Source organism: Sycon ciliatum, chromosome 2 (assembly GCF_964019385.1).
Source record: "Sycon ciliatum chromosome 2, ocSycCili1.1, whole genome shotgun sequence".
In the NCBI taxonomy this organism is placed as follows: Eukaryota; Metazoa; Porifera; class Calcarea; order Leucosolenida; family Sycettidae; genus Sycon; species Sycon ciliatum.
Window position 1 is genome coordinate 17,987,952 of NC_088644.1, and position 24,953 is coordinate 18,012,904.

At 45.4% G+C, this 24,953-nt stretch overlaps 1 protein-coding gene across 3 annotated transcripts in view; it reads right to left on the reverse strand.

The window, feature by feature from the left end:
* The window catches only part of LOC135809025 (codanin-1-like), a 51,392-nt gene that overhangs the window by 14,900 nt on the left and 11,539 nt on the right, over positions 1-24,953 (reverse strand). For all 3 annotated transcript variants that reach the window (XM_065322284.1, XM_065322283.1, XM_065322285.1), the window contains exons 7-25: positions 24,594-24,648; positions 23,022-23,087; positions 22,204-22,313; positions 21,546-21,638; positions 20,572-20,641; positions 20,178-20,269; positions 19,441-19,551; positions 15,291-15,342; positions 14,170-14,217; positions 13,578-13,712; positions 12,484-12,653; positions 11,561-11,630; positions 10,916-11,005; positions 10,006-10,054; positions 9,174-9,227; positions 8,464-8,522; positions 7,544-7,617; positions 1,819-1,917; positions 1,520-1,553 (exon numbers count right to left, since the gene is read on the reverse strand). In XM_065322284.1, coding sequence (XP_065178356.1) covers positions 1,520-1,553; positions 1,819-1,917; positions 7,544-7,617; positions 8,464-8,522; positions 9,174-9,227; positions 10,006-10,054; positions 10,916-11,005; positions 11,561-11,630; positions 12,484-12,653; positions 13,578-13,712; positions 14,170-14,217; positions 15,291-15,342; positions 19,441-19,551; positions 20,178-20,269; positions 20,572-20,641; positions 21,546-21,638; positions 22,204-22,313; positions 23,022-23,087; positions 24,594-24,648 — 1,531 coding nt within the window. The remainder of the gene's footprint in view (positions 1-1,519; positions 1,554-1,818; positions 1,918-7,543; positions 7,618-8,463; positions 8,523-9,173; positions 9,228-10,005; positions 10,055-10,915; positions 11,006-11,560; positions 11,631-12,483; positions 12,654-13,577; positions 13,713-14,169; positions 14,218-15,290; positions 15,343-19,440; positions 19,552-20,177; positions 20,270-20,571; positions 20,642-21,545; positions 21,639-22,203; positions 22,314-23,021; positions 23,088-24,593; positions 24,649-24,953) is intronic.

Below are 24,953 nucleotides of genomic sequence, written 5' to 3' on the forward strand. Positions count from 1 at the left end.
CTTCATGTCAGGGATGAAGGGCATGGGAAACCTTCGTGTCAGGGATGAAGGGCATGGGAAACCTTCATGTCAGGGATGAAGGGCATGGGAAACCTTCATGTCAGGGATGAAGGGCATGGGAAACCTTCATGTCAGGGATGAAGGGCATGGGAAACCTTCATGTCAGGGATGAAGGGCATGGGAAACCTTCATGTCAGGGATGAAGGGCATGGGAAACCTTCGTGTCAGGGATGAAGGGCATGGGAAACCTTCGTGTCAGGGATGAAGGGCATGGGAAACCTTCGTGTCAGGGATGAAGGGCATGGGAAACCTTCATGTCAGGGATGAAGGGCATGGGAAACCTTCGTGTCAGGGATGAAGGGCATGGGAAACCTTCATGTCAGGGATGAAGGGCATGGGAAACCTTCATGTCAGGGATGAAGGGCATGGGAAACCGTCATGTCAGGGATGAAGGGCATGGGAAACCTTCATGTCAGGGATGAAGGGCATGGGAAACCTTCGTGTCAGGGATGAAGGGCATGGGAAACCTTCATGTCAGGGATGAAGGGCATGGGAAACCTTCATGTCAGGGATGAAGGGCATGGGAAACCTTCATGTCAGGGATGAAGGGCATGGGAAACCTTCATGTCAGGGATGAAGGGCATGGGAAACCTTCATGTCAGGGATGAAGGGCATGGGAAACCTTCATGTCAGGGATGAAGGGCATGGGAAACCTTCATGTCAGGGATGAAGGGCATGGGAAACCTTCATGTCAGGGATGAAGGGCATGGGAAACCTTCATGTCAGGGATGAAGGGCATGGGAAACCTTCATGTCAGGGATGAAGGGCATGGGAAACCTTCATGTCAGGGATGAAGGGCATGGGAAACCTTCATGTCAGGGATGAAGGGCATGGGAAACCTTCATGTCAGGGATGAAGGGCATGGGAAACCTTCGTGTCAGGGATGAAGGGCATGGGAAACCTTCATGTCAGGGATGAAGGGCATGGGAAACCTTCGTGTCAGGGATGAAGGGCATGGGAAACCTTCATGTCAGGGATGAAGGGCATGGGAAACCTTCGTGTCAGGGATGAAGGGCATGGGAAACCTTCGTGTCAGGGATGAAGGGCATGGGAAACCTTCATGTCAGGGATGAAGGGCATGGGAAACCTTCATGTCAGGGATGAAGGGCATGGGAAACCTTCATGTCAGGGATGAAGGGCATGGGAAACCTTCATGGAAATAACGGGTGCCAGAAACTGCCACCGGTATTCAAAATCAGATGCAATACCCCTGTATGAATAAACAGTCAACTTCGCTAATAATGACTGCGGATATAACGACAATTCGCGAATAACGACAGAATTTCCATGCCCAGAGCAAAGTCCCATCCCACTGTAATACATATAACGAGACTTCGGGTATAACGACACTTCGAGAATAAGGACACCTTTTTGACGCCCCACCGAGTATCGTTATAAGCGAAGTTGACTGTAAAATACTTTGACAGCACCTCTCATGCACTACCCATATACAACTCACCTCCGTGGAGTGCATGTCAAATGACAAGATGTCACTGCAGCACAGATCATGGAAAACATAAACAGTCATAATGAATGAAAGTTTCCGAAACAAGTCCAGGAACAGCAACAGACAGCGGCTGAAATAATAACAACACAAGCAGCAGCAATAGAGGAAGACAGCAGCCGTTGCAGCAGCAGCAACACAAGCAGCAGCAATAGAGGAAGACAGCAGCAGTTGCAGCAGCCGCAACACAAGCAGCAGTGCGATGACAACAGCAATGATGATATCGGGCCAGCTACATTGATTCCTCAGCTAACCTGTGTTGGTGCATGATAGAGCAGACGTCAGCTTTGTAGCGTTCAAGCAGAGCTGGTAACGTGAGCATACTCACTTCTTTCTTTGCTCTACTGACAAACCTAAACAGTCCACATAGGCAACACCAATCAGACACACATGTACGTCCACACACATACGCAACGCCAATCAGACAAACATGTACGTACACACACATACGCAACGCCAATCAGACACACATGTACGTCCACACACATACGCAACGCCAATCAGACACACATGTACGTCCACACACACACGCAACGCCAATCAGACACACATGTACGTGCACACACATACGCAACGCCAATCAGACACACATGTACGTCCACACACACACACATGTACGTCCACACACACACATGTACGTCCACACACACACATGTACGTCCACACACACACATGTACGTCCACACACACACATGTACGTCCACACACACACGTGTACGTCCACACACACACGTGTACGTCCACACACACACGTGTACGTCCACGCACACACATGTACGTCCACGCACACACATGTACGTCCACGCACACACATGTACGTCCACGCACACACATGTACGTCCACGCACACACATGTACGTCCACGCACACACATGTACGTCCACGCACACACATGTACGTCCACACACACACACACACACACACACACACACACACACACACACACACACACACACACACACACACACACACACACACACACACACACACACACACACACACACACACACACACACACACACACACACACACACACACACACACACACACACACACACACACACACACACACACACACACACACACACACACACACACACACACACACACACACACACACACACACACACACACACACACACACACACACACACACACACACACACACACACACACACACACACACACACACACACACACACACACACACACACACACACACACACACACACACACACACACACACACACACACACACACACACACACACACACACACACACACACACACACACACACACACACACACACACACACACACACACACACACACACACACACACACACACACACACACACACACACACACACACACACACACACACACACACACACACACACACACACACACACACACACACACACACACACACACACACACACACACACACACACACACACACACACACACACACACACACACACACACACACACACACACACACACACACACACACACACACACACACACACACACACACACACACCAATGAACATATTCAACACTAGCACTGATGTAGAATAATTGATGGGTGCAGTACACTTGCAATGAGCCATGTAATTTTAATCAACACACTGGCGATAAGCCGTAAAATATTCGTAAGTCATGCACTCATAAGTCAAGCGGATGACTTAAGAATACCTCAACATTGGGCCAATGGCACATACAGTCAACTTTGCGTATAACGACACTCGGCGGGGGCATCAGAAAAGAGTCCTTATTCGCGAAGTGTCTTCATACCCGAAGTCTCATTGAATGTATTACAGTTAGGTGGGACTTTGCTCTGGGAATGGAAATCCTATCGTTAATCGCGAATTGTCGTTATATCCGCAATCGTTATTAGCGAAGTTGACTGTAGTAAAAAACAGAGAGCCATACGCATACACATAGGATACTGACCAAGTCGAGGTCAATATCCTATTACTGTATAGCAGGACATTTTCGGACGGGAATATTTTCGGACAAAGCCGCATTTCGCCCTTTCGTACGGTTTCTATTTTCGTTCAGTACAGAATGCCACGCGAATTGCTGGGTCTTCAAGCAGCATTTTGATGTACATCGTGTATAGTGTAACATGAACATTTTATGGACTCGAATGGAGAGCCAAGGATACGATTATAGGAAAGAAAAAAGGACCAAGGAACTAAAAGTTACGCTATAATGTCCACTAACACCACCAGTTACTAAACAATCAGCTCATGCGATAACATTGCACGACACTGACCGACGGTACTGACGTTCTACAACTAACTGGCTATCAGCTGAAGTGCGCATCCGAGATGTGCTAGAGCTGATAGCCAGTTAGTTGTAGAACGTCAGTACCGTCGGTCAGTGTCGTGCAATGTTATCGCATGAGCTGATTGTTTAGTAACTGGTGGTGTTAGTGGACATTATAGCGTAACGTTTAGTTCCTTGGTCCTTTTTCTTTCCTATGAACAATTTTAGTACGGAATTAATTTAGTACAGAAGATGCCGTGTACAAAATCGTCCGAAAATTTCCTGCTATACAGTATTGTGATTACTAGCACCCTACTTGAATCATTTTGGCATTGTGATTACTAGCACCCTACTTGAATCATTTTGTATTGTGATTACTAGCACCCTACTTGAATCATTTTGTATTGTGATTACTAGCACCCTACTTGAATCATTTTGTATTGTGATTACTAGCACCCTACTTGAATCATTTTGTATTGTGATTACTAGCACCCTACTTGAATCATTTTGTATTGTGAATACTAGCACCTTACTTGAATCATTTTGTATTGTGATTACTAGCACCCTACTTGAATCATTTTGTATTGTGATTACTAGCACCTTACTTGAATCATTTTGGCATACAGTATTGTGATTACTAGCACCTTACGGTATTAGCACCTTACTTGAATCATTTTGGCATTGTACTGGGCGGAAATGGCTCTCTGAACCTTCTTCATCCGCCATTTAGAAAGAACAGATTTTACTATTCAAAAGGCACCAATTTTACTTCTGGGAAAGGAATTTTGCGCATGTGCTCCAAGTTGTCCTTTCTGATTCTCCTTTTGTGTGACGATGGAAGTAAGGAATTCTCAGTTTGGTACGTGGGTGTCTGCACTCAAGGTTTAAAAGCCAGAATTGGATTTGCAGACGTGTTCGGCCAGGGAGCTTGCGCTCTGCTTCGAGGGTTTCTACTTCGATTTGAAGAAGAAAGATGGGACCCTATACAAACGAGCTAGCTACCTTGCTGCAAGAGGCACAACACAGCGCCATCTGTCTGCAATTGGCAGCCTTTGGGCTCACGCCAGGGAAAGAGTTTGGAAAATCGTTCAAACCGAACAAAATCCTGAATGCTGTGCTGAAAGAGAAGAAAAGAAATGGAGACGAGCCAGTCGTCGAACACTAGGATGCGGTTTCCGAAAGTGATTGGAAGACTACCATGGACCACTTCAAGGATATGGAAACAACAGACAATCCTGTCCACCTTACCAGGTAAAGGCAAACTTGTTTTATGGTCTCTTTATTTTCAATTTGTGCGTGCTGTTCACAGATATGTTTGGCTGATTCTCTCCTTGCACTTCTGTTTGCGGGGATGGGAAGGTCAATCACAGCTTACCACGTCGGATCTGCGGTTCGACACCATTGACGGCCACGACGTCCTTCGACTTTCGAAAGATTTCTGTTCGAAAATCATTAGGGCGGCATCAGTGGAGCTGCTTTCTCCAGTGCAGGAGTTGTTCGAGATCAGTGGAGCTGCTTTCTCCAGTGCAGGAGTTGTTCGAGATCAGCTTCAGGTTCCAATAATCAAGCTCTACCTAAGCCTTCCGAATTCAAACATGGATTGTTTGTTTCAACGAGCAAAAGGTGGTGCATTGCACGCAGCACAAGAAGGTAACGTTGTGTGCTTCATGATAGCACCCCTCTCACATAACATACTGCGGGTAAAATGATGCAAAGCATTTCTGAAGCTGCAGTGCAGAAGTGCACAAATCATTGTACTTGTGAAACTGCTATCTCAGATGAAGGCATGTGGAATGGAAGATCACAACATTTGCGCTGTTTCTGGTCACATGAATCCAGCTTCGCTACAAAACCATGAAAGAGTTGCTGATGCAGATTCTGTGCGTATGTCTTCTGCATTGATATTCTGTCAAATTCAGATGCTGCTGGATCCAGAAAGAATCTGCCAGCTGCTTCAGATGTGTACGACACTTCTTCCAGGGAAGCACTTCTTACTGCCCAGTCACGTCATAAAGCTGCTGCTGCATCCAGTGCTGCTTGTTCAATTCCCGATGGTGTTGTCTTGCAATCGTGTTCGAACATTACTATCAATGTTTCTCCAGTCTCCATAACACCACGTAAAAGAAGTCTTGGTCTTTGTCACGCAAGGAGAATAAGAAATTGAGAGCTGCTAGAGAAGCGGCCACTGACGACAAGGAAAACTAGGCTTTTTTATCTTATGGTGTTGCCAAAACATGGTTCTTTCCCTTGCTTTGTGTGCGTTTCGTGGTGTGTTAGTGGTTCATGATTTCTGTGGTGTGGGTGTACATTTTTTCATACCATTAATTAATTTTTATTATTAATTTTCATAATAGCAAGATTGTATAAACAAGAGTATGCAACTGTGGTTATGGGTCTGTGCGCGGCGCGCTGCCTTCATTACGTAACTTGCCTCCATCACGCTCTGAAAGCATGCACTAAACCCACAATTCTCGCACAGGCCCATCCGTTTTTGCTCGATTCATTCCAGTACCTACGCGATCCCTAAACTGTGGCGCGTGAACTCCAGTTCCGTACGAAAGTTCATTTCAAACCAGAGGGAAAGTGCGGTGTTTGATTTTGCGCAGTGCGCGGACTGCAGCTAAAAAATGATGTAATGAAGGCAGTGCGCCGCGCATCTGGCCCATAGAAAAGAGATCACAGTTGCATACTCTTGTTTATGGACTCTTGATAATAGCCTAGGAGCTGTGGCATCATTCATGACCCAGAGCAAGAAGGCAGCAATGCCCGTACCTATGGTGAAATAAAACAAAGATAACATAACATGCAGTGTGGGTGGCTGGAGGTTTGACAGCTTACCTTGATTCCTAAAAAGGAGTCAATACAAGCGGTCAACATTCTCCCTATACATGGAATACATGTATAGGACCGGTTGTGGATCAGGGAAGTGCGGGCCAATACAACAGAGCGATAAAACCTAATATCACCCGGCTTGCGAGCTAAGAAGAATAGGCAAGACACAGTCCTACCTGTCCCTTGCTATTATTTGTCTTCATACGGGACCTCAAATCATAGAAAAGAAAAAAAGACCAAGAAACTACAAGTTACGCTATAATGTCCATTAACACCATCAGTTACTAAACAATCAGCTCATGTGATAACATTGCACGACACTGATACTGTTATAGCGTAACTTGTAGTTTCTTGGTCCTTTTTTCTTTACTATAAATCTATCCTTGGCTCTCCATCCGAGTCAAATTATAGAAATTGACAAACAGAGAAGCCAGAGCCAGAGATCTACGTGTTTCACATGTGCTGTACTACAGTTCGTACTACAGTTTGTGCTTGTTAATTGTTCAGCACCCATTGGCACATGGTGGAACATCTACTTCGAAGTACGCTGTACAAACACGAAACGAACTGCCCCAAGCTTGCACAGTACAGGACCATGGAGAGATCTCCCATCCGCCCCACTCCACAATCACACCTTGGAGTGTTAGGGATGGGTGTTCTGGTGGGATTTCGTGGTACATGTGGCACACATCATTCATTCCAAACAGGACAGAGTGCTTGCAAAGTGCTCGGAAGATGACAAAACGCCCAAACAAACATTTCCCCAAAATAACTTTAAAGCTCCGCACATCATCACACTGAGTCGGTACGTTTAAAACAAACAGGTGAAAAGATGCAACGGATAGTCTAGGCAGATGAGGAAACACATACCGTTCCACGACAACATTGACAACTTGCTGAACAACAGGGACTTGATATGCCATGAAATTCTCTGCAAGCAAGTCCTAAGCAAAGAAAAAAGGACAAACCGTAGAACAGCAGACAACACCGATACATAAACAGAGAGGCAAGTGACCGGATGGAGTATTCCTACTATCTAGCACTACCATAGAGAGGAACATCTCCAGAACAGGTAGGTGTACTGCATGTCCAGGGGCACAACTGGACTGGGGCATGGGGGAATTTCCACAATTTTCCAGACTTGCATCCAAATAACTGGTGATAGAAGGCTATGCCAGAAGCAACTAATGATAGTCCACAAATTCAAATGTTTTAAAAGTATGTACGCTATGACATCACCACCAGTTGGACCCAACATCCAGCGGTTTCATGGCAACCTGGAAATTAGTGGTGAAACGAACGTCAAAACCTAGTAGTCGAATATTCTTTGGCTTAACGAACGAACGAACGAATATTCTTTTGGTAACACAGATGACATTACATTACCTCCTCTCAGTCATTTGATGGATGCTGTCATTGTTATTAGGTATGACAAACAGTAGTGCCACATAAAATGCACTGCCACATAAGGCTACTTTGAAGTTTATACATGTGGTTTGCTACATTGGCAGTCCAGTATGCACATACATGTGCAAACATGCAGTACAAAGTCACAGGCACGCTGTACGCACTGCACTGTACTGTGTTTGGTGTGCACGTATGAACGTGCACTGCATTCGAAGTGACGTCACGAATACTCGAATGCGACTTAAAGAATATTCGAATGTGATCAATCGAACGAATGTTCGAATATTCGAATATTCGTTTCACCACTACTGGAAATCAAACAAAAACATGCGCCCGTATACCACCACAGGAGAAATATCCCATATGCCAAACACTGCTCTCACCTGAATATCCACCTCTGACTTTCCCACAACTGAACATACAGACTTAATACGGCGGCGAGCTGATGTATAGAAAATAAACAATAAAAAAGTATTAAAACACATTGAACTCGAAAACACATTGGTACACACACGCACATGCACACGCATACACACTTGTCCTTGCTCACTGCCAGAAACTGACCACGCGGGTCTCCCTTTGGGAGGGTGGAGAGAGATTCAGAAGATATCTTTCAAAGGTGACAAATAGTAAGCAAGTACAATTCACCTTCCTGGCTGACAATGAAGGCAAATAAGCACCAAAAAAGGCGACGTAATAGGGGCCAGTTCTCACCTGTTGATTGGTTTCAGGCCATGCAACCCATGCAACCCATGTGCAATACATTATACAAGACAACCAACAGCAAAACTTCAAACTTATGCCATTTCCCTCATAACCAGTGAGCCGCTGGTCAGGATAGCTGCATGTCCTTGTGGACTTTAAAACGACTTCATTATGAACTAAGTAAAAGTGGGGAGGCTTCCTCCAGTTCCATATACAGAGCGTGTGGGCTCTACTCTTAACTGTTAATTATGAACACTTTGAATAGTATTAGCAAGTAGATACCTTAGTATCATGAGCAGAGAGATGCACTGGTACCAGTGAGTACCATGCAAGTGCATGGAACTGTGATCATGCCAGGGAATGACACAGCTTTGCAGGGAACACTTACACGAAGACGATGTGTAGCCATTTGAAGACGCTGCGAGGACCTTTCCAATTTCACCTGCACAGATCACAATTGAGAAAAGGAAGAGCACCGTTGTCTGGTAATCGTATCACTGTGAAGTCCTCCATAATAATCAAGTTAAAACCAACACCGCCAACACCTGCTTTTTGTTACTTGGTATTTGTCACAGGCTCATTCCCCGGTCCCATGTAATGGGGCTTTTGGTTTGTTTGGCTTTGCGAATCCAAACAGAATACAAGAAAACAAATTCAAGGCTTGTGAGCGAAGGTAATGGACAGGTTAGTCACTCCTGTCTGAAGGCAGATTCCACTCATTTTGTTCCAAAACCTCATCATCTTTGGGCCTTGAGCAGCGTATTCACCCATCATAGTTCTTTATAGCACTTTGGTAGGACAAAGCACTCTAAAAGGCTAGTAAAAGCACATGAGTGGTACTAGTGTGGGACCATCCATGGCTTGGTACCCACGTGCACATACCCGGATAGTACAGACAAACAGTACGGACCCCGGTCTACCATATCGGTTCGTGCAAAGAGTCAAGCATGCCTGATTCGGCGTAATGAAAGCATTTTACGAGCCGCAGATGATACTCACAGCCAGACCGGTGGCAAAACGCAGACTTCCCACTCGTCCGCAAGTGACTAAACATCCCTTTAATAGTTCCTGCTGGCTACTAGAAATATTCAGCACATGTTGTATACTGGCAAATAGCTCGTTACTCGCAAACAGGTAGCACTCTTCTCTGATCTCAAAAGAACAATAGGCACAGGCCATAGACATGATAGATAATGAGGAGAAGAGAAGAAAACACGTACTGATGAATGGACACACTGACATCACAAAGGAGCTGTTCACCAGATTTCCCTGCAAAGCACAAAAGACAATCCAGCATACAAGTATTTAGAACAAGGAAAAAGAAGAAGAGCTCAATGAACTACAATGTATGGCTACACCCCACTGCAGTACCGGCGGGCGATACAATAGAAGGCTTGTATGCAGACAATGTGAACCACAGATACAGGCAGATGGCATTCCTGCATACCTCGTTTTACGGCATGTCCAGACATCTACTACAGTAATTCTAAGATGAGCGTAGAGGCGAAGAGTGACTTGCGTCCCTCGTAACTACCGTACTCGCGCGATTAGTGCCCCTGGGGCACTATTTTTTCAATGTCCATCACAGATGGGGCAGTATTCAAGAGAGGGCACTATTTTTTCATTGCTGGTACATTTGCGTCATCCAGCATAAAACAAAGAAAAACAGAGCCTAAAGTGTACTGTAAACGCTCACGACTCCACAGAAACGGGAACAAGACCTGCGATTTTGTTCCTGAAAACACCAGTGCAAAGCAATGGCCAAGAACATTAGCAAAAGAACACCAAACTTGCACATGGGCTTGGTTACAAGACCGGGGGGGGGGGGGGGGGGGGGCACTATTCAAGAGAGGGCTTTATTTTTCACTGGCTCTTGGAGACTAGGGCACTATTCAAGATAGGGCACTATTCAAGAGAGGGCTCCAATCGCGCGAGTACGGTAGTCAGGAGAAGACCTTGAACATCCCGAGCAACAGGAGTGTGAAAACTAAAGCAATTGTATGGATTGCAAATTTACCTTATGGCAAAAAAATGCACATGTCGCACGTGACAGTACATACGACATGTAAAAACTTTTTTTGGAGTGACAACTTATAAGTTATAATGCAGTGCTAGACAACATCCACTCACCATGCTCTGCTCGCTTGGTGACGTAAGCTCAGCTGATATGGCATATTCGGCAGACGGGAGAGAATCCAAAATAGATGTAGCATTCAACAGCTGCAAGCATGGCACACCGTATGAATCGCACACATGTATTCATGTACACACATATACACACACACATATATTTGGCTATAATGCAGGCAACAGGCCCACAGGCCTACTCAATGCCATTGTTTAAGTGTACATGTACATGTACACTGTAGCACGCAACATGGTGCAAATATACGAGAGAAGGGCACATCTACACAGCCTGTACATCTTGTTGCAAATCAGCAACTTCTACATGCACATCAGCAAGCTGGTAAGCCCTGCAGCATGTGTGGCAACAGGAAGGACCAGCGGATAGTGTTACCCAACTACAGCACTGTCGGGCACCAAAGAACAGAGAGCCGAAGAACAGAGAGCCGAAGAACAGAGAGCCGAAGAACAGAGAGCCGAAGAACGAACAGGCTAGACTTTCACCAAGCACAGCATACCAATGTATAACTAACTGTCTTGTTACACGGTGACTCAACTGCGCAGAGACTGTAGTACATGAAAATAAGAACAGTCTAGGCTAGGAGCCTGATCCCCCCCCCCCCCCCAGTTCTTAGGCAACCGAATACTTACCTCAAACAGCCAGCCAAGTAACACCAGGAGAAATGTGGTGATGCGACTGGAGCGCATGCAATGCATTTTTCTGAGTAACAAAAGAGAGTAAAAGAAGAAGAAGTGACATCAGCACCGCCACCATCATCCAAATCCAATGCAGACCATTGACGAAAACTAACAACACACAAGACGTAGGCTGCGTTCGGTTTTAGCTGCCTGGTAGAGTAGAGTAGAGTCACTCTACCGATAGAGGTAGACGGTAGAGGTAAGTGCACGAAACGCTGTTCTACTGGATTTAGTAATTTTTCACGGTATGTACGTGAAATGTTTCTCTTCTGTACGGAGTTGTGTACAACTCCTTGATCTTGCTGGGAATCCCCTACCTCTACCAACTTCTACCGGCTTTTACCAACTTTTTCCTGGTAGAGCCGGTAGAGGAAAGTAGAATCTACCATTTTGAGTACAAAAAACGAACACCTCTACCGAAAGAAGTAGTTTCTACCCAAACCTGTAGATCAATAACGAACGCCCCATAGTATTTAGTTTTTGAGGAACAGGATCTGATGGGGTAAACTTGTGGAAGTATCAATGAGAAAGAAGCGTGTGCTCGCCCTGTCATTAATTTTCCTAAAGATGCTAGTGAAAATGACTCGACAAAAACCAGGGATTGAAGACCACATGTGCTGAAGGTGACAACGGGATTTTCAATAATTTTCTGCAAACAATAAATAAATATTACGGATCGGCACACTGGGCAGATCAAGAGCACTTTTCCCCCGGCCTGTTGGATGTCACCATTCCATGGCCAGGTATCAGATGCAACCTCTAAATGGTGGGAGACGATTACACCCACTAGCCAGAGGCCCAAATCCCATTTGCTGCATCCATGTTTCCCACACGCCAGACTACACAATTTTCAATTGACTGTATTACACTCTTACCTGCGCAAAGACAAGAGCAGAGCCCACGTAGGCTTGAAATGGGCCATGTGTAAAGACATTGGTCCAATTGTAGCAAGCATGTACACAAGCCATGGTAGAGTGATGCACACACGGCCATTCGTCATACTGTCCCTGGCTAGTTCTTCACAATGCAGAGAAGGCATTGGCCACTGGAACAATACAACAACAGTCATACACAACACGGGTGTGATCAGTCAGTAGTTACATGTAATATTATTTTTCAATTGATTCCATGTTTTTCCAGGTTTTTCCAGGCTGCAGCTCAAACCCCGACAAGGAAAGAGCACCAATTCATGGACAAGTGTCATCATGCAAAGGTAGTAAGTGTCATCACGCAAAAGCAGTATATACAACTGATCTAGAAGAGTGATGCGCACTGCATGGATATTTTAAAAGCACTAGTACAAGACACTCGAGTGCTCAATCTTGGTTTGAGGCTAGAAGTGCAGTATCATAAGAAGCATGCCGTATTCACGCACATATAAGCCCATGGGCTTATGTTGGGAATATTGCTGTTTTCGCCACTTCAAATATGGAAAAAATCACTTTTAAGCCCATGCGCTTTATATATGTGAGGGGTGCGCTTACATCCGGATCTTTTTAGAGCTTTTCTTTGATGCTGTCCCTGCGATAACGCCTTTCAATACTTCGTAATTCCAGAATGAATTTTGTCATTACCGGTCCAGTGATGCCGGAAATGTGAATTCTGTTGAGTTACAAGCCCATGCGCTTATATGTGAGGGGTGCGCTTATATCCGGGTATAGGCCCGTGCGCTTATATGCGCGTGAACACGGTAGTTCTCATTAATTCTCCATTGGACAATTATGCCCCGAATCTGTGTAGACGCGAGCAGTTGCTGATATACACTGGGAACACAATCAGTGAGACTTAGAACACAATGCCACTCAGAGCTCTCGGTGTGCCTAAACTCACCATGCCATGGTGAATTTCAATTTAGGCACACCGGGAGCTTTGAGCAGGGCTGTGTATTGCACAGAAAATCAGAAAAAATAACTGAGTTGGCATGATCAAAAGAAGGGAATTACATCCCACAGCTGACTTGTGCACTAACCCATTCATGGAACTTAATCAAAGTGGGCTCCAAGGTGTGAGGTACAGCATCAGGGCATGCAGATGGCAAAGATATCACATATCCGAGGAACTTGCCAAGCACCGTCAGCTGCTGAACTAGGCGAATTATGCACCTCTGTGGACCAAAAAGCGCACAAGAAGAATTCGAAAAGCACCGGAACAAGAAGCAGGAGAAGAGAGAGAGAGAGAGAGAGAGAGAGAGTGTGTGTGTGTGTGTGTGTGTGTGTGTGTGTGTGTGTGTGTGTGTGCGTGTGTGTGTGTGTGTGTGTGTGTGTGTGTGTGTGTGTGTGTGTGTGTGTGACCAAATGAACAAAAATATACCTTAGTACTTCACCAGTACTTCTTGTAAAAAAATGGGATAGGTAGCACCGGAATAAAGGGCTTGATTGAATACTAGTAAATTGAATGAGAATGTTCCTAACTTAAGTGTGAAGACTACCCTGGATATCACCAAAGTGTCCATACACACATCTCCTTTTTGCCATTGGGATCGTAGTGCTCAGCATCAACCATACCAGATCCTGCACCCTAAGATCAAAGTGTCTCTATTCATTTGTTAGAACTATACTCACCTTGGGATTAGCTTCTGATGACAATACCGCAGCATCTTTAGAGTTCATCTAAATTCACATTAATGCACAGACACAGACACGCACGTGTGCATACATGCAAGTGCAAAAATAAAAGTAAACATCCCAGGAAGATCCAAGTCTCACACACAGTACAGACAGTGCAAGTTCAGTTGACATCATGCATTTGCAGCCGGTCACAATTGCAGCCGGTTACAATTGCAGCACTGCGATGATGGTTAGTACTGTACTGCAGCATACATGTATTCTCTAGAGAAGGCAGAAAGAACAACTCAAAGTAACTGCTGTAATGCCACGTATTAAAGCCAGGCTTATTCCTGGAGAAGCTAATGTCACGGATAGGCTTCTATTCACAACAGGTATTTCTATGTGTGTCATCACTAAAACCAGGCATATGTGCCGACAGTGTATCATGAAAATCAGGCTTGCATTCAAAACGGGCTTCTATATGATACGGGTTTCAACACAAGACACTACGGTAATGCACAAGGCTACTTGAAGTATTCTTCACCAGTCACTGAGTGTCAGTCACTGGAAGATATCATTCCAGGAGAACATGTTGTACCCATGTGTTGAGTACCTCAATGACTGCACTGGCTCCACTAGTCATAACAGCACTGAATTATAATAGCAAAAAACGGTCTTCTAAGGATTCGCAAACTCCATTGCAGCCATTTACTTTTTTTAAATCCAAAACTCATACATGGTCCCTCAGCTGCAAATTGACCAAATTAGGGCGTGGTCCACCATCAGGGCGAAACAGTAAGAAAAACTGGCAGCAGAGAGACCATGTACATGTATGAGTATTTGGACGACAAAAAAGAGTTCACCCTTGCTCACCAAAACTATCAACTTATAGCATCAGGACCACATAAAAATAGCCAGGAGGCAAGCCACTTTTACATGAAGGAAACAACTTCATTCTTTCATGAAGAGAATGATTGTCACATTCCGCTTAGCTCTAAACATAGAAAACAGCCACCAGTGTCCAGTGCAAGTTATTTGTTATACTAGATTGTATTGGGTATCATGCACTGCTGTAGTAAGAAACTATTCTAGCAAAAACAATACACAAACATGTGCTTGGCCCTGCACTTACTAACCTCCAAGATCTTGTCAGAAAGGCAAGCTTGCAAATGACAAGAGAACGGTTGGCTTCAGTGGTCCATAATCCACAATTCCACATGCAGCACACACAATCAAAATACAATACAATCAAAACAGCATAATGAAGGTGGATCCTTCCGAATTCTTACACATGTCCCAGCAAGCCCAAACAAATCTGCAAAATAGTCTGCAAAACACTAGGTAGGAAAATGCAGTGAAAACGGATCAAGTGCAACTGTGCAAGTGATGGATTACCACTGTGTACTTGCATGCACCTGTTTCGCGCAGATGGGAGAATTCCCAGAATGCACAAGAAATGTGCAGATTGCGCAGGCATGCTTGGGCATTCTGGGAATTTTCAGATTGCGCAGATAGTGACTGCTTTCACATTCTGGGAATTTTCAGAATGTCGCGAGATAGCAAACACTACCGCATAACATCTGACAAGCAGCGTGACCTCTGGACATGCTGTTGTTCGTCATGGTGAACAATCTTCTTCTCCAGCTTCGCCCGTCCTTTCATTTTCGTGACCACGATTACAAGCGACACTCTGACTCATGCTCATGGATTCCCTGTGCTCTTCATGTTTTTCAGGGAAATACACAGATTGTGCCCAACACAGATTCGATATGCTCTTGACTTATGTTGTTTTTTCAAAGAAATCCACAGATTGCACCTACAGAGTGCATCCCACATGGATTCGCTGTGCTCTTCATGATTTTTCAACGAAATCCACAGATTGCGCCCACAGACTGCGCCCCACATGAATTCGCTGTGCTCTTCAGGTTTTCAAAGAAATCCATAGATCGCATGAACCATGTACGTGAAGTTTGCACCACACACACTTGCGTGTGTTCACTGAAGTCTCAGTGTGGCTCCATGATCCAGCGCTCAGGGACGCGGATTAACCATGCCTGGTCTCGTGCCACAAATACCGGTATGTTCTTGTCTCCCCAGAATGCGCAAGCAATCTGCAATTCTTAGATTGCGCAAAATCCCAGAATGCGCGGAACATACCCATGCTGGTATGCACCCATGCTTGCATGTTCCCATGCTGGTATGCACCCATGCTTGCATGTTCCCATGCTGGTGTGTACCCATGCTTGCATGTTCCCATGCTGGTATGCACCCATGCTTGCATGTTCCCATGCTGGTGTGTACCCATGCTTGCATGTTCCCATGCTGGTGTGTACCCATGATTGCATGTTCCCATGCTGGTGTGTACCCATGCTTGCATGTTCCCATGCTGGTATGCACCCATGCTTGCATGTTCCCATGCTGGTGTGTACCCATGCTTGCATGTTCCCATGCTGGTGTGTACCCATGCTTGCATGTTCCCATGCTAGTATGCACCTGTACTAGTATTTACCCGTGCTGGTATGTACGCGCACTGCGGCAGCTGCGATGCTAAGTTCTCCCTATAGTATGGTCTGGACTGTGCCAGAGGTGGTTTGACTAACTGGTACATGTATATGTACCTATAGCACTGGAGCTATGTATATAATACAACCCAACAGTACGCTTGTACGTGAAATATAAACCGACATACAAACCGAGGCGAAGCCGAGGTTTGTATGATGGTTTATATTTCACGTACAAGCGTACTAGTGGGATGTATTATACTTATGCTGACCTTCATACAAACTGACAGTCAACTTCTTCCCGTTTCAGTTCGCAACTGCAGAAAACGATCATTGCAAATATGAGCTCATAAGCTCACTTGAGGCTCATCCGTGCTTTTCTCATCATGAAAATAATGAGAAAGTTTCGAGTCTGCGCAGTGGTGACCTGCAGAGCTTCGTCCTAAAAGTGGTCCAAATCCAAATTTTCTGGGGTGACGACCTTGGAGAAGACGCTCTTTTCACCTTGTTGCAAAACAAGACCTTGGAGAAGACGCTCTTTTCACCTTGTTGCAAAACAAGAAGTAAAACTCGCAAACATAGCTGCTAAGCACTCATTCCGTTTCTGTCACCGTTGTGGTCAGTTTGCGTTTTGCTGCTTCTACTTCTAGTACAATTCCTGTACTTTCTTTCGCAATGAGTAACGAGCTTCCCCAAAAACGAGTTTTTGGGTGTGTCACCTACGATGAGCAAACAGAGCTAATTGCTCAGGGTGTCCCCAAGAACACACGCTATTCTACTGAGTACTGGTTGCGAATACTTGATCAGTTTTGTTTGAGTGGAGACGAGGCGTTTGGTGTCGTCGATTTCAAGACAGTCACGAGTGAAAAGCTTTGTGATATCTTCTCGTCATTCTACGCGAATGTGAAGAAGAAGGATGGCTCCGGGTTCGCGAAAAACAGTCTTCAATCTGCCCGTGGTGCAATTCAGCGGCACATCTCGTCATTCTCGCGGCAGATCAACATATTTACCGATTCTGCGTTCTCAAGGGCCAACAAAGTCCTGGACGGAGTTTTGAAGGCGCGTAAACGCGATGGGCTTGAGCCGGCGGTTCAGCACAAGGAACCCATATCCCAGAAGGATTGGGCCGCTCTCAAGGAGTACTTCGCCGATGTCCTGGATACAACCAATGTGCGCAAGTTGACGTACTTCGTATGGTTCCAGTTGACGATCCACTTCTGCCTGCGGGGAGGGGAGATGCAAGCCAAGTTGACGAAAGACGACCTCCAATTCACCACCATTGACGGCTAGGAAGTCATGCGACTTGCCACATCATTCGTTTCCAAGAACCACCAAGGTGGGCTGCAAGGTTCAGACTGGTCTTCTGCTGGCGTCATCCGCGATGAGTTTCAGCTGTCGGCTATCAAGCGCTATCTATCCAAACTGCATCCTGACGAGAATCGTTTGTTCCAGCGAGCTTTGTCAGGTGAGATGTCTGCTGCTGGTTCATGAAAATGCCTCTTTCACACAATATCTTATCTGGCATGATGAAGCGCTTGTCCTCGGATGCTCTTTTGTCAATGCAGTATACTAATCACTGTGTTAGAGCAACATCAATTACCAACATGAAAAAATGTGGTGTGGATGATAGGAGAACTTGTTCTGTTTCTGGTCATCGCAATGTCCAGTCTCTTACTGCTTATGATAGGCCCAACCTAACAGAGTCGTGCTCTATGGCTGAAGCTATTGATCTGAGATTGCCTGTAGCTGATAAATCAAACCATGCTGTGCAGTCATCCACACCCGCTGTCACTGTTCAGAGCCATTCATCTGCTGTTCAGAGCTCTGCTTCTGCCGTATCTCATCTGAATGCTGCTTCCACAACCTTCAACCACAGTTCTATTGTGTTCAATATTCACGCAGAGCGTGCTGTTGAGGCTCGCAAGAAACTGAAGCGCAAGCATTCTGCTAGGCGCCTAGCTTCCTCTAAAGCTGATTTGCCTGTTGGCGTGTAGGCATGGTTATTCTGCTCATGAGATAATGTGATAATATTTCTTCTCAATCTCTAAAAAGGAGTTTGTATGGTGGTGGTCTATATGGGGTTTGTATGAGGTTTATATGCCCAATATAAACCACCTGCATGATGGGGCAGTTGACTGGAAGTTTGTATGAAAGGTCAGCATAAGTACCTATACAGCACATGTATATGTACCTATAGCACTGGAGCTATGTACCTATACAGCACATGTATATGTACCTATAGCACTGGAGCTATGTACCTATACAGCACATGTATATGTACCTATAGCACTGGAGCTATGTACCTATACAGCACATGTATATGTACCTATAGCACTGGAGCTATGTACCTATACAGCACATGTATATGTACCTATAGCACTGGAGCTATGTACCTATACAGGCACGTACTCATACTGTAAGTCTACAAATTTTCGGCACATTCAAATGCTGGCCTCCCGGGGCTGAAACACATTTCGGCCTGTACTGCTGCCGCCTGTATACACTGTCACACTGAACATTGCAAACCAAATTTTCGGCCAAACATGACCAGGCCGAAAATAGCCGAAAATAAATATGCGCTGAATATTTGTTGACTTACAGTAGTCGGTTGGGGGGGGGGGGGAGTATTGGGGAAAAAGAGGTCCCACTGTATGTAATCATTTCCGTAGGTGGTACAAAGACGCGTAGCCCATGAGGAGCACAGGAGCATGTGCAATCCCCCAGACACGCCACTATTGTATATAGCATGCCCACTGTACAGCTGATATACACACTGTATTAGTACCTGCTCTGAGCAACTTGTATGAAACCTTTGAAGAATTCTTCATTGCCAGGGAAGGAAGGCTGAGGACAGGCTCCATCAGTATATGCACGCTCAACAAGTTTCCGTTGCAGCCTGACAACATACACAAGCAACAGAATGCACATGGAAATGCACGTTACTAGGCATACAACTACTGTACTTTACCCGCATACCAAGATGCACTGGCCAACAGACAGACAAGAACACAGCACAGATCTCTGAGTCATACTACAATCACTAGCGAGCAGAAGACACTCATATCCATGAACCACGCTTAACTCAGCTTAGTTGTTACCGACATGCTTTCGTTGCATCGGAGTTATTAATATTATTATAGGCATTTCCGCGTTCAAGTGTAACAGCAGTATGCTATGTTCACAGCTTCGCTTATGCTGAATGGCTTGGGGGAGAGGAGAGAAAGCAGCAAGGCAACCAACATCTAAAACGTCACAATAACATGAAGAGAACCAACCTATATGTGCATCAGAGTGCTTCTTTTAAAATCATGCGTGTTTGATAATTGTGTTCTTTGCTCTTGGATGCTTAAAAGCATCCAAGAGCACAGGCACATTGGATGTGGATACCGGTTACATGTAGTAGAACCATATTACGTTTTGGTCAATGTAGTGACTAGTGAGTACAAGCTCGCCCCATGCTTAAATTTTGCTCGCAGACAAGAAGGGAAGAGTTGTTCACAACGTATACACGGGACGGTTTACCTCTGCAACTTGTCCATGTCAGCCTTCCGCAGAACTGATGCATCAGCTTCTGTCATGCCATCCATTTGAAAGGGATTTTCCGCTTGGCAACTCTATCAAACCCGTATGCACAAAGGCACAAATGCACATATACACGCACACGGAAAGGATAAAGGACAAAGGATACAGCATCTGCCACTCACTCACTCACACGCACGCACATACATGTACAATGCATGTCTGTTGCAAAGAGAAGACACACGCGCGTAAGCAGCGCAGCGCATGCATAGCTCCATGTGCATGTGTAGTATGGTGATAGTACACACCAGGGAGTTTCCGCCCAGGGCCTTATTACGGGCTCTTACGGGACTATCAGATATGTGTATACTTTGAAGTACGCCAAACAGCTACTTACCTGAAGTAACTGCAGGACAAAGTAGCGGACGAAATGAATCAGGTTAGTCAGTTGGGTATCCAGTAATTCTCTATGTATCGAGAGTAGAACAGTAACACAAATAATGAGGAATGAAGAGTACATAAACAAGAGTGTGCAACTCAGCTTGGTTTGGTCAAGGGCGGACTTTTTGTTGACGTCACCTTTTCTGGAGATCATGAGGCATACCGTACGAGGCATGCACTGCGAGTCTGTGGCCGTGTAAACTCAACAGGGTTTCACTAAACTTGCACTACGAGTACGGGAGCCAGTACGGTAGCTTGTGGCCAGGCACAAGTGGTACATGGATGCGGCTAACTTAATGGGGTTTCTCGGCACTTGTGCCAGTGGTTGTGAGACTTATCCCCTCACTCGCACCGTTAGGCGCTGCATCTGCTGCTAGGGTTTACCGGGTGTCAACGGCTGTCGTGAGTTCCCTTCGTGAACGGACACGATAAATTACCTTTTTTTACTTGACGAGTACGGTAAAACGTTACAGAAGCGGGAGAAAATGTTTAAAGTTCGGCAAAATCACAAACTCGCGATGAAGGTCGTCATCCAGCGCATGCTTTGCACATACTTTGTACGACATGCATCCTAAAAAAATGGCGTCAACAAAAAATTCTGCCGTGGACCAGACGAGCTGCGGAGTTGCACTCTCTTGTTTATGTACTCTTGACAGAATGTAGAAGGTGTCAGGAATTAGGAGTTAGCTGGCACGCAGAACGCTGATAGCACTGGCACTGATACAATAGGTGAAAGGGACAATGATGATACACGTCAAACAATAGGCTAGGCAACCATTGTTGTCTATAGAACAAACTCACGCATCCTACAACAAGAAGTACTCAAAGTTGTTATTAATTTTTAGAACTCTATGACTACATTCGCAGATGTATGAACACAAGTAGGCTGCTTGTGAATTTGTTCAAGATTTCAAGTACTTCAAACCATACCGTATTCTGTCTGCCATGACAAGTTCTACTGAAAGGTGTCGTCCTTCTCCTTCCGCATCCTCCCATTCACGAAGCAAAGATGAGAAAGCACTCCTATGAAAGACAGACAGTAAGAGTACATAGCAGACACACCACCAATTCACCGCATTGCAAAGGAAAAGCCAAGACAGCAAAACCTTGGGAAAGGCATACTCCATGCTACTCCTATCTACTATTAGAGTGAGTATATGGTTGGATAGTAAAACACAGTCCTCTGCTCACACATGGTACACTCCACCCTGCTGAGAACACAGTCACATGTCCACACATAGGCAAACCGCACCCAAGGGTGTACACAGTCCCATGTTCACAAATAGCAACACTGCACCCGGGGAGAATACAGTCCCATGTTCACACATACCGGGTACTGAAGTAGGTACACCGCACCCGGGGAGTGCACAGTCTCACGTTCACACATAGCAAAGCTGCACCCGGGGGAGTACACAACAACTAGTACAAGATATAAATCTAGTCTGAACTTGGAACAAGGTTCTGCAAGAGTTTTAACAACAAAAGTAAACATCTCTCCCAGGATCAGCTACAAGCTGAAATGGAATCCAACGTACACAACATGTACGTATCAACAATGCATTCACTATCGGTGTTGATCAACACTTACCGTTGACGCTTGAAACTGTGGTACGCTTTCTGGGATGGGAAAAATGCAACACCATCGCGATCTTCTTGAAACGGAACCGATGCTTGTTGCTTACTCTTGACATCTCTTGCCTGCCATTCAACACAAAGTGACGAATTAATACAATCAATGGCAAAGTCATCAACTGCCACAACTGGACCAACTGGTGCAGAGCTCGCCCAGTACTACCAAGATAACTGTTAATGCTGACAAGTAAGAATTTGATGAACATAGATTTGCTGCAACACATAGAATTCTCTATGAGCAGCCTTTTCCAGTACCCATGCTACATGTACATTTACATGGCATATCTGTTTGACCATATGGGCCGCAGTCAGCTGTGTACACTTACATGGCATATCTGTTTGACCATATGGGTCGCAGTCAGCTAAATATGTCTTTGGGGTTTCGTAATTTTTGGAGACATGACGGAATGAAGAATTGTTTCTGTCGAGCACGTTCACGCTGTGCTACATTCACCAACCGGTTGCTTGAGCATTTTGTCGAACTTCGTTCTCACACTTATTCGGCGGTCTAGTCCAAGCAGCTGGCGAGCGAAGTGACATTTTTCTGAATACATTTTTTCGCCCTAAAACATGTTTGAGCTGGCTGTGGCCAATATATATCCATCGCCAAGAGTACATGGACAGTTTCGTATGTGTACTCTTGCCATCGCCAGCCTACAGCTATGATGCGTAATTGCCTATACAATAGTAACAATACATTACATCTCAACAGCTCACTCACAAATGGTGCGAGGAGCATGGAAAATTGCTCAACAAGACACAAGATGAACCAACCTCTTTCGTATCATCCTCCTTGGCCTTGGACAGGACCCTCAGTGCCTCGGGCGCATGAACTTGAATCTAGCGTCAATGCAAAGCAAAAGCAAAGCGCTGATGATGGTTATGGCAAGACCTGACCATGAGCATTCATATCGACATTGAATTGCTTCAAATTTTACTAGTACAGAGGCAAGTAGCAATACGTATTGTATACGACTAACTATATATGACTGTACATGTACAAGTGCCTGCTTTTCAGGCAATATGCCAAACCTTTCCTTATGACTGTACATGTACCGGTGTGTGCGTGTAATGCTTTGTTGCTCACTGGACTTCAGTGCAATCGGTTTGGCCAGTCACTCTGAGCCCCGCAGAGGAAACCTAACAAAAGTCAAAACAGTTACTTGTCTGCTTAGTCAAGTTCCGTTCAATGCAGTATGTGTGGCCGCTCGCATGGCAAACCATCGGTGCGGCAATGATCAATCTCAATCACTCAGCCAGCCTCGTAACCAGCAGTAGCAACAACTACGGAGACAAGTAGCGGTTCGAGACGGGCCAGGCTTGACATGCCTCGTATGCCAGCACACCTTCACGTCCATCAGTGGTAGGAATTGACACAGATGCAAGCTAAATCATAAATGACGTTTCACCTACAGCGACACCATCACTTGAGTGCTCCACCTATCTTAGGACATTCCGCTCGACTAGCGGCCGGACACGCCACTGATGAAGAGACCAGCACCATTTGACCTGTCCCATTGGGGACTGCGTAGCCAGACTTGGCAGCAGGATCTTGATCTTGATGTATGTATAATATGTACACGCATGAGTTACAACGTATTTCCATTTTCCAATCGGGACCTCTCTCTTTCATACTGGAAAAAAGCTTTGCGCCTCGCGCATTGAGCACTTTTCAGACAGTTTGAAAGCATTTCTTTGGATGTATGCATGTACTAGTATGCATCATATATGCATCTGTGAAAACACTTGAAGTGACCCTGGAAATCCCCTGAAATGTTGCGTACAGGTGGAATCCTGCAATTCGAACCCCGAATTGCCAGGAAAACCCCCTAATATCCGGATATTCTAATTATCCAAACGTGTACCCACAACACATTATGTACGTCAAAATGTCCGCTTTGGCACACAGAGTTGCGCTATGCACCTTAGACACAGATTTCGCGGACACTGAACTGGCCAGTACAGCCTGCTCATGCACACCGAACTGACCTGTACAGTGTACAGTGAACCTCGAATTATACCTGGATAACTTATCAGAAGGAATCCCAAGCATGTTCTATGAAAGTGGATTTTGTTGGACATCTATTAAATTAACCAGGCATGCCCAGTTCGAGGTTGGCAACGGGAGGCGCCATCCAGAGTGATACAGCACAGGCATAGAGCGCTGATGCATACTTCCCACAGCCATAGGATGGATATGACGTGATAGCGCGGTCCTGCATGTGACCAGAGGTCCTCTATGGAACATTCTGGCTGCATTGCAGCTGTCAGGTCATGACAGGGATATACATGTACTGTAGTAGCAAACATGGTCTCAATAAACACATCAATAGTGACGGACCCTACCAGTGCATGACTGGCAAGCAATCTCCGAGAATTGATATCTAACAGCTCCAAACACCTGCAGGAAATTCAAATGCAATACGATCACACCATGTATACAATACCATGAAAGCAGCTACCAAGCAGCAGCATCTCCGGGGCTACTGACTACAGCAGATTGCAAGATACATTCAGCTAGTGTTGGCCAACTTCAATTCTACTTCGTCCCTCTCCACATACAGGATCACTGTGCTGAGCACAATTTACAAAGTTCTAACTTGAGATAGCGCCAGCTAGTTACCTCGAAAACTGCCTTTCAAAGGTTCAAGTCGAGAATGATTTGACTCTCAGGCTAGAAGGCGACGAGAGTGTGAGGCCAGAGGT